The sequence below is a fragment of the Periophthalmus magnuspinnatus genome, chromosome 3, assembly GCF_009829125.3.
Source record: "Periophthalmus magnuspinnatus isolate fPerMag1 chromosome 3, fPerMag1.2.pri, whole genome shotgun sequence".
In the NCBI taxonomy this organism is placed as follows: Eukaryota; Metazoa; Chordata; class Actinopteri; order Gobiiformes; family Gobiidae; genus Periophthalmus; species Periophthalmus magnuspinnatus.
The window spans coordinates 18,202,560-18,216,775 of NC_047128.1; the positions used below are offsets into that span (position 1 = coordinate 18,202,560).

The 14,216-nt window shown below is 38.4% G+C and overlaps 1 protein-coding gene across 1 annotated transcript; it reads left to right on the top strand.

Annotated features, from left to right (window-relative positions):
• Positions 1-1,597: 1,597 nt before the first annotated feature.
• Positions 1,598-14,029, top strand: taldo1 (transaldolase 1). The gene is made up of 8 exons (XM_033988866.2): positions 1,598-1,793; positions 5,620-5,743; positions 6,342-6,449; positions 6,555-6,686; positions 9,515-9,690; positions 11,668-11,865; positions 13,168-13,313; positions 13,750-14,029. The coding sequence occupies exons 1-8, from the start codon at positions 1,694-1,696 to the stop codon at positions 13,780-13,782; spliced, it is 1,017 nt and encodes a 338-aa protein (XP_033844757.1). The 5' UTR covers positions 1,598-1,693; the 3' UTR covers positions 13,783-14,029.
• The last annotated feature ends 187 nt before the right edge of the window (positions 14,030-14,216 follow it).

Here is a 14,216-nt window from a genome sequence, read left to right on the forward strand (position 1 = left end):
TCACTCAGCTGTGGCTCCATAAACTTAGCTCAGCTGCGTGTTTGCCCACTAATCCGAAGTTTGGCAGCATTGGTTGAGTGGTCAAATTATACTGACACACAGTTGGTGGTGTGATTTCAGCTCCCACAGATGAATGCTGTTGTTGTGCCCTTGGGCAAGACACTATACCCACCTCACCCTCAGTGTCTGCGTATACTGGTGTATGAATGTGTGTGTGAATGGGTGAGTGATTCCTTGTTGTAAAGCGCTTTGTATACATGGCACTTTACCAGTCCGAAGGTGAAAAAGTGCTATGTATACAAATGTGACCATGTGATCACAACACAATTATGTAGCATTATTATAGGACCCATATTATTATGAAGCCAAAATCCTTTAACATGTACACTCTCCTGGTCCAGGAACACCTTGGGGTTCCATCAGAAGAGCTGGAGGACATGTCTGGGGTGGGGGAAGTGTGGGAGTCCCTGCTTAGACTGCTGCCCCTGTGACCCAGCCATGGATAAGCAGAAGAAAATGGATGGATGTACACTGTTGCCTCTAACAAACAAGATCATCAGAAGGTCAGTATGTTGAGAGGGAGGAGCAGGACTGTGGCGTCAGTGAAAAGAGGATGTTCCAAACTCACAACTGCCATCTGCTCAAACACGGGGCTGGGCAGCTGCAGAAGCTTGTTACAAGAACTTGAATTTCTTAGCAAAACCCAATTTTGAGTAACCATTGATTACCAAATGTGAAACATTTTCTTGAAGATTGCTTAGCCCTCTGATTTTGACAAAGCCATGTGTGCACTTCAGCCCAAAGGCACTGTTTAATCAAATGGATTTCCACTCATTTGTGTTTTTTTTTCTTCTTCAATAAAATCAATGTAGAAAAGTAAGGAACAACCTGGAGTTGTACTGCTCACAGCGGTTTGTGTTTTGTTTATTTGCTAAATAGGTACAATATTTAATTTTCTGCAAATATATTTTGAAATGTACAGTATAAGTTAGTGCAATATAAAATGTGTTTACATTTGAGTTTTCCATATTATGGAATATTTGTTATAGTGTAGTATATAATGCCATATTGTTTTTTGAACTGTAAAGTAATTAATGTATTTATTTAGAATATTGAGAGCTGTGCACTTTATGCTGAGGAATGCTTTTTGGACACCTAGATTACAGCAGTTTTGTTTTGTTTATTTGTTAAACAGTAGACCCTCTGAACCTGGACTGGGCCTCTGTCATCTTTACACCCAGAACACAACAGAGCCATATCTAAAGAGTTGGACCGGTTACACTACAAACATTTCCTTTTGGTCTGAAAATTGTTGTCCTCTGTGGTCTTGATTCAGATTATTACACCCAGAGAAAAAGTCTACAGGTCAGGTCTAATTTTAAATATGAATGCAGCCATTCGCTTCTGCATTAGTTCATTTCTTTGGTCATTTAGGTAAATCCTTACAGCGAGAAAGCCAAGAATAGTTTGACATAGAAAGCCTTGAAATGGCAGAAAATTGTAACTTTAACTCAAAGCCTATCCTGTTTAATCAGGGATACATACTGCCTCATAACACCACAGAGCAGTGCACGCGCCCTCACTGACTCCTCGTGAGGGCCGCGCGCTCCCGACGCCGCCGCTGTCACACACATCCACGCCGCCTCACGTGCTCCTCTGTGCGGTATATAAGCGCCCCTCTCCCGGCCTCATCATGTCGAGCGCATCCCCGGACAAACGGCGAAAAATGGAGTCTGCGCTTAGCCAGCTCAAGCAGTACACCGTGGTTGTGGCGGATACGGGCGACTTTAACGGTAAATACACAGAAATTCCCGGGGCTAATGCGGCCAGGCTAGCGGGCTAAGCCTCCGGGAAGCGAGGAGCGATAGTGGAGCTAATGTCAATGACCTCTGTGTCAATTAAACTGGAGGGAGTGTGTTACCAACGCTAGCTGTGGTTCACGCTGTTTATATTAGCCTGCTATCGTTAGCATGCTAACTTTCTGCTAACACACTGCGAATAGTTACTTTGACTGTTTGCAAATAAGCTCATAAGCGGATTTCTTACTATATTTAGCCCTTTTAGACCACATTGCTTACCACTATGGCTCATTACAATGTCGTGTTGCATGTGTGAGCTTTAGTTAATACATGCAACTTCCATACATCCAGCATGTGCAGTATTAACAGGTTGGCCCAGGTTTGGTCCTAAAATAAAACAATGTAAAGTTTTGTAAAGAGGAAATAAGTGTGTGGTTTCTGTGTACGTGCTCGTATGAAACAATAGGACAAGGACAGGTTTCTTTCTCAACACAAATGAATGAGGAACAGTAATTGCATTATTGTGGCTGTGATGTAAAGCAGAGCTCTTTTTCTTTGTCCACTCAGGATGACTTTACAAAATTCATGTAGCCTTGTAGTGCACACAGTGTTCAATAGTAGTGTAGGGTAGTTGTAGTACAGAGTCCCATCAAAGTGGTAGTTGTAGTAGTAGTAGCAGCAGTAGTAGTAGTGCTCTTTCTATCGATTAGTCGACTAAAAATAGGGGCGTGGTAAAAGTAAAAAGTAGTTGAACTGTAGTAAAAAGTCAGCTAGTGCTGTAGTTCTTTGGTCATTTACTCAGTTAAGTGGTGTTTTAGTCAGCCAAAGCTTGGATTAGTCGATTAATTATTTAGACTATAATGATTTTATATGGGATTACAGCAGAGGGGAGATTGTATGGTGTGAAGTGGATGAGGATTGGAGAGTTTATCTACCTTTTTTTTTTAATATAAAAACACTGTTTCATAGTAAATTTGTTTAAAATGGCTGGGAGTTCATGCAAAAACGGATTGGATTAGGTGCTTCTAGTCAATTTATCGATAGAGAGGACATCTCTTTAGTTAACCAAAAATGTCTTAAATCAACTACAGGTCTACTGTCAACAGTCCAACAAAGAACACGTGTGGTATTAACTGTCATTTGATTGACGCAACTTCTTGCTCTGACAGACGTTTAAAATAAGAAACTCAACAATACAAGTGTGCTGTAAGTGGCTCCTTTCAATGGGATTGTCAATGAAAGTGCCTTTCAATTCTCTCCCTTTGTGGCCTGTTGCATTCTTGAATGCCCATATACTACACAATATACTACCTTTTTAAATCTATTATTGTTGTATAATATTTTTAAAACTCTAAATATAATGAAGTAGTTAAGCCCAGATTTTTTCTTCTTCTTGTAGCTCATGTTTTTAATATTTGACATTTAGAGCAGTTGAATAGTTTCTTCAGCAATATACTGCACTTTAAAATTTGTAATTGTGACAGGCTGAGGTGGACTGAGCTGTTTATTGGGACAGTCACTTCCTCATGCTTGACTGGTGGTGGCTCATTAGTACACCATTGGTCTTGCCCAACTGTTCCGTCACCTTACAAAACCCTGCTCCAACATGATTGAATATTCTGTCAGCGCTGCTATTGACGGCATACTTCAGATGGAGGAAAATGAGGTTTTGTTTTCCCAAGAGCCATACTAATGTAAATGTGTAAATTTTTTTTCATTTAAAGGGACATGTAAATACATGCTGGAAGCAACAACATTCTGCCATTATAGTCTGCTGTTAAGCACTAGTTGGGTTGTCAAGTCACTGTAGTATATTGCTTCCTGGTTAAGTAGTGTTATTTAAATTATGTTAAATTAATATTTGTAATATTTAGTGTCTACACCTCAAATCTTTTTTTTTTCTTTTTTCTGAAAGTTGTGGAAAATGTCAGTATGAACTTTGTCCAGCAGGGGGTGTGTGAATTCTAACAGTGCCGTCAATCCCATGAGTGTATTATCTTGTTGTGAACACTGGCCCTTCACTGGGGATTCGATCTCGATTCGATTGTTTACCACAGTGTTCCACTATTACATTTACCTTTTATTTACTTGTAAAGGGACAGCACATATTATTGAAAATTTAAAAATGTAAATGTGTAAAGATTATATCCAACATGGCTAATGTCCGTCTTCAGTCCCTCAGCAGGTTGATATAAAACAGTCTACAGGACAAATGTAACACACAGCACACTCACTATACACACACGTAACACACAGCACACTCGCTACACACACACACACACGTAACACACAGCACACTCGCTATACACACACACGCGTAACACAGCACACTCACTATACACACTCTCTGTACATACAATTATAGAACAGTTCATTTGAAGTTTGTTCGAGGGTCAAATATGTCACCATGTGTAACAAGATTATTATTTTTATATTGAGGGGTTGTTGGTTAAACTTTTACCAAACACTGTTTTAAAGATACAAAAATGCTGTGAGTGTTGAGAGCTCTCGTATATGAGCAGCAGTGTGTTTCACGTCTGACCTGCTCCATAAGCAAAAGAGTTGTCCAAAAGCACTTTCCCTAAACAGCACAGACCAGTCACGTCTAGAACCTGCTCTTGTCCGGTTTGAATTTTTTTTTTTTCACAAACTCATTTAGAGGAGGTGGAGCCAGATTGTTCAAAACTTTGTATACTGAAATAAAATCTGTGTATTTGATTGTGTTGTCCCAATTAATAAGTCCTTACAAATTTATTTTTTTTGTACTCTAGTAAGCTCTGTACTTCATGTTTTGAGAATATGAAAAACTATATACTTTTTTTTTTTTTTGCGCATTCCTGTTGAACATGCCTCTGGTGTCTAGTACTAATTTGTTTTCTAAAAATAGTATAAATATTTGTGCTTGAACCATATGAACCTTTATTTCAACACCTATACAAATTTCTTTTGTGCTAACAATAGTAGAATAGTGGAACTACAAAAACATTTATAATAAAGGAGGTTTAATGAACTTTCCATTTATTAGCTTGTAGAATTATTATACTTTTTAGTTTTATTTTCATGGCCATTGTTGAGGCAGATGTTTTAGTGTTTGGGTGAGACGGGTACAGCAGGTATTTCCCCCAAATTATATATGAAATTGTAATGTACTCGGTTACAGCACAGTGCTCTATGCTCTGTATTAAGCAATATTTCTGCCTCTCTTAATACTGACTGTAGGACTCTGAATTGCCACTTTAACAGCAGCATGTGTATTGTAGCAGAACTTTTTGTAAATACTTCTATTGTTTAGTCATGTATTTCTGTGCATATTTTTAATGATCTGGTTATTGTGTCCGTGGCATGATTTGGTGTCATTTGCCTTTTTATTGGCAATTTTTAACAGTATATAGCACTTCAAAATGCGTTCTTGTGACTAAAGTTGTCAAGTATCAAATCTGATACTAAAACTAGTATTGAAACTAGATACTATTTTGAGCAGGTATCAATACTAAGTTACATTCACAGGACAGAAATTAAGATTTCCTGAACAGCTTTACAATGATTTTGAGCTGCATCGGAGATATAAGACCATAGACTAGTATACATACCATTATTTAATGTTGAAAATCACATTCTATCAATTGTCAAAATTTTATTAAAATATATATATTTTATTAGCATTGTGGTAGCAAGTCTATATTAAGTTTGAAATTTTAGTATAGTTACAATACAGCACCATGTGACAGGCCTGTTTTTCATTTCTGACTGGTGACTAGCTTTTCCGGAGTCCTAATGTTTGTTTTGTTTTTTTTGTCTCTCCCCCCCAATTGTTTTGCAGCTATTGAGCAGTACAAGCCTCAGGATGCCACCACAAATCCTTCTCTCATCCTGGCTGCTGCCAAGATGCCAGCCTACCAGCAGCTGCTCGACCAAGCCATCAAGTATGGCATTGCCAAAGGAGGGTAGGTTCAGTTCTCACGCCATTTGACTATTGATATTTTAATGCAAAAAGTTGTTTGTTGTTTTTTTTTTTTTTTTTTTTTTTTTTTTGGGGGGGGGGGGGGTTGTTTACACGTGAAAACTGCTTTAAGTTACACCAGAAATGAGAATGAATTCCTCACAATGTAAAACAATGTGTCTGTCGCCATGTTAGCAGAGGCGCAGGGTATTATTAGGCCATGTGTGGGGGAAAAAAATCGTGATGCATTGTTTTTCTATATTGATCTCTTGATTTTCAATTCCATTTAGTGTCTTCAAAGGCAAAATAACAATTAGTATAATAAACTATTTCATTAACATAAAATGGCACAGATTAAAAATCTGTATTGTTTAACATAAAAAAAAAAAAGGAGATTTCTTGAGACATCTGCTCCAAACCACATGCTTTTACTGACAGATGACACTGTGGACCTCAATTTTAAAAGGCCCCACCACATAATTGGCAATTAATCGAAAGCTCGAGATTCAGTCCTGTTTAATCACCAAGTCCTAGCTCATGTTAAAATAGTTCTTATGTAACCACAAACTAAAGTGTATGTGGACTCTAATGCCTCTGTGCAGGTCTGAGGAGGAGCAGATCGCACACATTATGGATAAGCTGTTTGTCAGTTTTGGTTTGGAGATTCTCAAAAAGGTCCCAGGCAGGGTTTCAACAGAAGTGGACGCAAGGTCAGTTCCCATATTCCCTCTAATCCGATGATTACAATTTATGTCCAATTTAAGATTATTATTAATAATAGGCACTAATTTCTGGGTCTGTCTGACACCTTGCAGATTGTCTTTTGATAAAGATGAAATGGTAGCCAAAGCCCTGAGGCTCATATCTTTGTATGAAGAGGCAGGCATAAGCAAAGAACGTGTCCTAATCAAGCTGTCATCAACATGGGAAGGAATCCAGGCTGGCAAGTATGTTTCAGTACACCTGAACTATAACCTGCATTTTTAGTTCCCTTCTTTACACTTCATTTTCATTCATTTCTTTTCTGATTAACCATGATATTGCCCCAAATCCCATCCTGTACAGTCATATACATTGATGCATTTTGCACACAAAATTCTATAAAGTACATGGATATTACGTGGAGCATTATATAAAATGGCAGTGTAGGAATTTGGATATTGTTTAAATGTGCTTTCATTTTGAAAGTGTTAAAGGAAATAACCAATTAACCAGTTAATCAAACTTGCATTTATTTTGTATGAAAAGGGTTTATAATTTAACAGTCCATTAAATTTATCCCACAGCCTATCCACACAACTGCCAGCCCACACAATCAAACTGAAATGCTGACAGCCACAACAACCACAGTTTTGCGCACGCACACACACGCGCGCGCACATGCGCACACGTGCTCGTACAGACCAACCAGTTGAGAAAGCATCATTAGAGGAGCCATCTGCACCATGAGCAGACTGCTGCCCACAGCCACTAGGACACTGACCCAGAGAAGAAATGAGGCTGAGACCCCAGACTCTTCCAGGACACAGGGCCCAGGAGGGAAATAAGGCAGAGACACCAAACCTCCACCAAACCCCCCATTAAAAATCTAAGTTTGAGGTCTTTTCTAATTTTTGATAAAGACCTGTAGGAAAAAAAGTATAACTTTATGAGCAGTCATTTTGAGCTGGCATATCCATTCCTGTTAATTACTTCATTTTTGCGATTTTTATTTATTTTTTTCTCTCTGGGTTCTGGATGCAGTTTAATTTGTCCCTCATCAGGACGATGGTCAGACCTAAATGTAAAAGTGAAATGACAGTGCAAATGAACATAACAGTACATCACATGCTTACGTTCTAATATATTTACACTGTTATTGCCGTTGGCACAATAGCCTGAATGTGTTCTGATGCCGGCCCATCTGTATAATTGTGGTGTTTCGTGCATGCACGAGTCAAGGCAACTTGGTCTTTGAGATCCTCTGGCAGGCTGTTCCACAGATGAGGGCAAAGACTCTGTAGTGGAAAAGCAGTTCTGAAAGACAAGTAGGCTCAAGACCATTAAGACGTTTTAATTGGCTTTAAAACTCATTGCTTTGAGAGATCCTTAAAAATTTGTGTAATGAAACTGCCCTCTGGTCTTAGGGCACTTTCTGCAAGTACTATGAAATTCAGCAGCAACAAGTTAATAATGTCCCCAAGTCTACAATTGTTGTTTTTTCTGTGGACTGTAGCTGTAGTCACAAGCAGGAAGGAGATTAAATATGACTACCTGAAGAGCGCAGACGCAAAACTAGCTTGCTCCTGCTGGTTCCTCCTTTTCTTTGCTTTTTAATCATTTTAGTTCTTCCACTGCTGGAAAATGTGTTCAGTAAACCAAGACTTTTAAACAATTTTTACATTTTTTTTTTTTAATCAAAATTTCTGATGAGCCAGCGACATGTCCGTGGGAAGAAACCAAAGGATTTCTTTTTGTTAACGCTGTCGGAACCATCAACAACAAATTAATGAGCTTGGATCCCTCAGGTTTGTCTTTTATCACTTGTTGAGTTGGCTTGGCATTCTTGTCTTCACAAGGCTAATATGGTTGCATTACCCAGAATACGCCTTACAGATTTTTACCACTGTCACACACTGATGTTGACATACAAACAGAAAATGATTTTTGTTAAAAAAAAACAAAAAACAAGGGCAATAAAGTTGGCAAAAGAGCGCAGGGAGACAGGTGATCTGCGCTAAACATCAAGGTCAGAGATGCGCTGCTGTTAGGAGACGGTGCTATCAGAGACATCAGACAAGACTGAAGTCATAGTCTTCGGCCCACAGAAACATGGAGAATGTGTCAGCAGTCGCCTCCAGTCTTTCTCTCTAAAACCTTAAAATCAGGCTAGAAATCTAATGGTAATAATAGTCTCAGACTTTAACTTTAACAGCCACATTAAATCAATAACATCTGCAGCTTTTTACCATCTAAAAAACATTGCAAAGGTATACTGTCAAAACCAGACTTGGAGAGACTTATCCATGCAGTTGACTCCAGTAGGTTGGACTACTGTACTGCTCACTGGCCTCTCGAAATGAGTGGTAAGGCAGCTGCAGTACATCCAGAACGCTGCTGCTGCTCGGGTCCTGACTAGAACCAGAAAGTATGAGCACTTAAGTCCTGTGCTCAGGTTCAAAACAGTTCTGTTTTTAGCTGTGCATATGACTGAAAGGTTTTTATTCTGCACTTTTCTCCTTTTTAATGTTAATTTTATGATGATTTATTTATGTTTTGTATTGTGATTTTAATGTCTTATCTTGTAAAGCACTTTGAAATATTTTGTATGAATTGTACAATACAAATAAACTTGCCTTGCCTAGTGTAGGTTTCATAAAGGTCTGGAAAACTACATCAAATCTGTTACTGTCCAATGCACACTACACATCTTGGTGCACCTATAGAACCCAAATCTGTTTGGCCTATGTTGGATAGGGTCCCTCCATGCCTGTCCGCAGGACCTTAATTGTGCCCCCAGTCACCAGGGAGAGTGTTGATGTCACTGGCCTTTTATGTGTTTCTTTGGCCAATAATAAGAGGAAACCTTGAGAAATGGACATGAACATTGGCTTGGACCATAAAAATCATGAACCATGAATGTTCTTTTCCTGAGTAAATCTGTTTTAATCAATGTTGGGACACATCCATCCAGAATCAGAACGCTTAGGATTAAATATTCCAAATAGGTCTGAATATTTTTTTTAACTTCATTGCATATTACAAAAACTTTAGATCCTTGTCGTGTGTGTTGCAGAGAGCTGGAGGAGAAACATGGCGTCCACTGTAACATGACGCTCCTGTTCTCGTTTGCTCAGGCAGTGGCCTGTGCTGAGGCTAAGGTCACTCTCATCTCTCCTTTTGTGGGCCGCATCCTGGACTGGTACAAGGAGAACACCGAGCGTAAGAGCTACGAGCCTCACGAAGACCCAGGTAAATCTGCCATTTTAATGATTGTATGATTCAACTCTAGTATTCCTTTTACCCTGCAAGTCTGAGACTGCAAAAGAACCATCTTCACTATAATATTATTAATATTGTTATGAATAATAATAATATCAATATTAGTACTATTATCATTATTAATAATAAAACACTTGTATAGCGTTTTTCATGACACTCAAAGATGCTTCACACAGTTAAAGACAGACAAAATGCAAATGAAAAAGTAATTTGAAGGCAATTTTGAGCAGGTGAGTTTTCAGGACTTCACTACTACAGCTGATGGTGTAGTACAGTGACCCCCCTATGCAGGCTGGGGTTGTCAAATATATCAAAAATTAAATGCTAATCAATACTAATACTAGTATCAAAGCTAGATATTCATTTGAGGAAATATTACTACTTAATAAGTTGCATTTATGGGACAGAAATAAATCCTTCCTGAATAGCTTTAGAGTGATCTTGAGCTGTATTAGAAGTATGAGACCACATAGACTAGTATACACCCACAGACCACTATGGAACATACCTGGACAACTGAGGGATTACACAGGTGTAAGGCCACATGGTAATATAAAAGTACTATGATTTAATGTTGAAAATGATTTTCTGTTGAGGAAAAAAAACACTTTATTACACATCATGGTATTGAATCTATTCCTTAGTTATCACACTAATGCAGGCCCATGTATCCATCCTGACAATAGGGGGAACTCCATCAGGTGCTTGACTAAAATTCTGTTGTACATACATGAAATGATTAACCTATCACATGTGTAACACTGATAAATGTGCAGAACTCGCTTCAATCTGGAATGGCTCTTGCTGAAGGCGATCTGAAAGTTCAAAGCAATACTTCAAACTGATAACTTAAAGCATCTCAACAACAGAGCAAACCAAAATTTTGTTTTTTTCCATCTGCAAGTTTTACATAAACAAAATGGTCTGTATTTGTGCTTAAATAGACTGAAGTACACATTTGCATTGAGTGGTGTTCTGTGCAGAACAGACGGGAGATGACTAAACCCAAGCAACACTCAAGTTTTCATTAATTTAGATGTAGTGATGGATATATTACAGTATCAAGATACTGAATAAGTCTTTTAGCAGATGACTGCCTTGAGCTTTAAAAGGTGTTGTGTGCAGAAGAGTCTGGCCTCCTTGAGCTGATGTAATGCAGTTTACAGTCAGAAAAGATGAGCACTGTAGTTATCAACACTTTACTGAGAACTTGTTTCTCCATCATGTCTGACTTCCTCTGTAAACATCCTCATTTTTAACCTGTTGTCTTCACTGCACTTATCAATTTATATTATTTTAATGTTTACACATCGAGGTTGCTGTGCTCCATTTCATTCATGATTTATAGTGGGTAAGAGAGAAACCTGGCTGTTGGAGAGAAACTGCTCCAACAACATTTTAAGTCAGTTATTTTGGTAAAGTATTTTGGGATGGAGGTTTTTACTTGTAGAATCTGTTAACTTCCCTTTTTGCTTAAAATGCATCTCTCACTTTCATTCCATCTGCCTGTCCTGTAATGCACAGCCCTCGCTCTATGAATAATTCTTTGAATCTCAGTTATTATGAAAACTGTAATTAGCTTTAATTGGGATATATTGTGTGTATATATATATATATATATATATTGTGCGACTGTGCACTTTGTGGCAATTAATGCATGCCCCTAATATGTAGGCTCATAAAAATCCAAAGATTTTTAGACAACCACATGAGTGAAGAAAACTAATGAATATTAAATCTGGTGATAATTAAACTTTTTCACAGAATATAATCATGGTAAACTGATTATTATTTTTTGTAATGTTCTGTATTTTTATAGCATTCTGAAACCTTGTTTATTTGTCTTATGGTAAAACTGAAACTGGTAAAACCACATCTTTGTACTGAACCACCGATGACATCTTCCAATGCATCGCTCACTTTACGCTTCCTTCTTTGTTTTCCCAGGTGTGATCAGTGTCACTAAAATCTACAACTATTACAAGAAGTTTGGCTACAGCACTGTGGTGATGGGAGCCTCCTTCAGAAATACAGGAGAGGTGAAGGCGCTGGCAGGCTGCGATCTCCTCACCATCTCCCCCTCTCTGTTAGCCGAACTCAGCCAGGACCACAGTGCCGTGACACAGATGCTTCATGTGGACAAAGGTACCTGTCGTCTTGCAGAGCTGTGATGGCAACTAGTCTTCCTGGGGTACATGAATAGACTGTATATACAAATGGACATGGCTAACCTGCTAGCTGCTGGATTACAAATAGGAAGTGATCATGGGCTGCACTTCTGGCTCCACTTTACATTACAACTGTCGCCCCCTCGCTATAAATGCTGCTGTCAGGCTCGTCATGTTGGTCTTAAAATGTCCGCATTAACCCTCCCTACGTGATCCTGGTATTTTTATTTTGTTATTGTGTCTGTAACAATATAAACATTAATAAGCAACAAATCAGCTGCCTTCTTTCCCCAAAGTTGCTCCTGCTAACATTAGCAACAGGTTTGATTGACAGCGTTGCTAAGCGTCTGCCCTCGGCTAAACCAATGGTGCGGGCGGGAAGGGCCAGTTTAGCTCTTTGGTTGCTATGATACTTGTGGTCAAAATTCCAAATATGCAGCCTGGCTCCAAATTTGCCCTGTAACCAAATGCCTTGATGAGCTTCATTTGAGTGGAGCTGAGCACCATGGGTGGCATCACACTCACTTAGTCCACTTCTTTATACAGTCTATGGGTCCATTAAATAAAAATACAATCAAATATACATACATTAAAAAACAGGAGTCCAAAATTGTACCACTAGATAAAATTTACACAGCAAGAGATATTTCATGTCTTTTAAAGTGCTATTTTGCTAACAAGACAAAGGTTTACTTGGCTCTTTTTTTTTTAAGACACATTTTAAAATGTCTTATATTGTTAGATAACCCTCTGCTGTTAAAGCTATTCCAATGGATAGCAGCTTTGTTCAACATTGTTCTCTGCATTGCACAAGTTCTAGGCCCAGGAACGATGATGATGGTTTTTGTTTACGTCAGTGATAGACATGGTCGCTTCACTAGACAATTTTATAATGCATAATTTTAGGCTTCTTGTTATTACAAATATTTAAAAAAAAAAAAGACAACCAAATTCTTCAAACGTCTTCTGTCTAATTTGGGACAATGGATGGAAATTAGCCTTTGGCTATGATCTGAATAGTGCTCGTACATGGCGAACAGCGCAGGGCTAGACATGCAGCTATGTTCTGCAATACTTGAAGTTTATGAATGATCTTTTTTTGGAGCACATGACCATACCACAGAGGTATGTAAAGGTAGCTGGGGGGGGGGGGGATAAAAAATAGAGTATATGTGGTACTAGTTTATTTCCAAGTACAAGGAAAAAGTGAAATCTTATAGTAAGTCCCATGGTCACTTGTGTGGGAGTTTGGCTCTAACAGTCAGCTGTTGTTTTGCAGCTAAGGCCGGTGACCTGGAGAAGATTCACCTGGATGAGAAGTCTTTCCGTTGGCAGCACAACGAGGACCGCATGGCTGTGGAGAAACTATCTGACGGCATCCGCAAGTTTGCTGCAGACGCCATCAAGCTGGAAACTATGATTAAAGTACGACTTTTACAAGTTTCATTGTAGTAACACTTTGGTTGGTTGGCTTTAACCAGATATGGCATCTACTCGTATAATCTAATCCACATCGCAATTTGCAGTCTTTGTGCTGGAAATTGTTGCACTTCTGAAATTGAATGGGCACAATTAGAAAAATAAAACCACTTACCCTGTAGTTTAGATCTGTACAAATGTGTTCTGAAATGAAATGTATTGATGTCAGTTCATATTTCAATCTTTTTTTGTCAACTTTACTCGACTTTGGGATTAGATTTGCCATTTATGTTTCAATAATAGGATTCTATTCAATCGCAATGCTTGTGAGGAAAATCACAATTTGACATTTTTCTGAACTTGTTCAACCCTAAACTCAATGTTAAAATCTGTCTTTTTTTGTCTTGTTTATATAATGTTTCACTGTTTTTGTTTTCAACAGGAAAAAATGCTCAACGTGAAGAATGGACAGTAACTCCCCGGGTTCAGGGCAGCACTTGGCTTTGGCTTGACTAGTCTTAATCCTTTAAACTTTCCCCTGGATTTTCCAGTTGGACTAAACACACAATCATCACCTAATGTTTTATTGAGATGTAATATTTTTCTGAAGACCAAAAAATAATGCTAATTCTTTGGACCACATTTTTTTCTGATTTCAATGAATTGTAATACGCCTATCATTCCTTTTGTTGCATTTGCACCCAGTAAAAATGACTGGTAAATTGTATATTTATTGTCTCTTAATTGTTTCTGTCTTGAGTAACGCATTAGGTCGGTATAGAATGACGCAGGGAGTGCACTGAAAGCACTGACATCTGTAATGCGAGAAAAGATCATTTTTGACGTGCTCTATAGGTTCAGAAAATCTCTCAGATCGCAATCTCTATATACCTTCCTCCTCCTCTTTCT

Bases quoted from the DNA above. Each gene is read 5' to 3' on its own strand.
- taldo1 (XM_033988866.2), top strand. From the start codon at position 1,694: ATGTCGAGCGCATCCCCGGACAAACGGCGAAAAATGGAGTCTGCGCTT. The intron at 1,794-5,619 runs GTAAATACACAG...ATTGTTTTGCAG, and splicing joins GGATACGGGCGACTTTAACG to CTATTGAGCAGTACAAGCCT. The intron at 5,744-6,341 runs GTAGGTTCAGTT...GCCTCTGTGCAG, and splicing joins TATGGCATTGCCAAAGGAGG to GTCTGAGGAGGAGCAGATCG.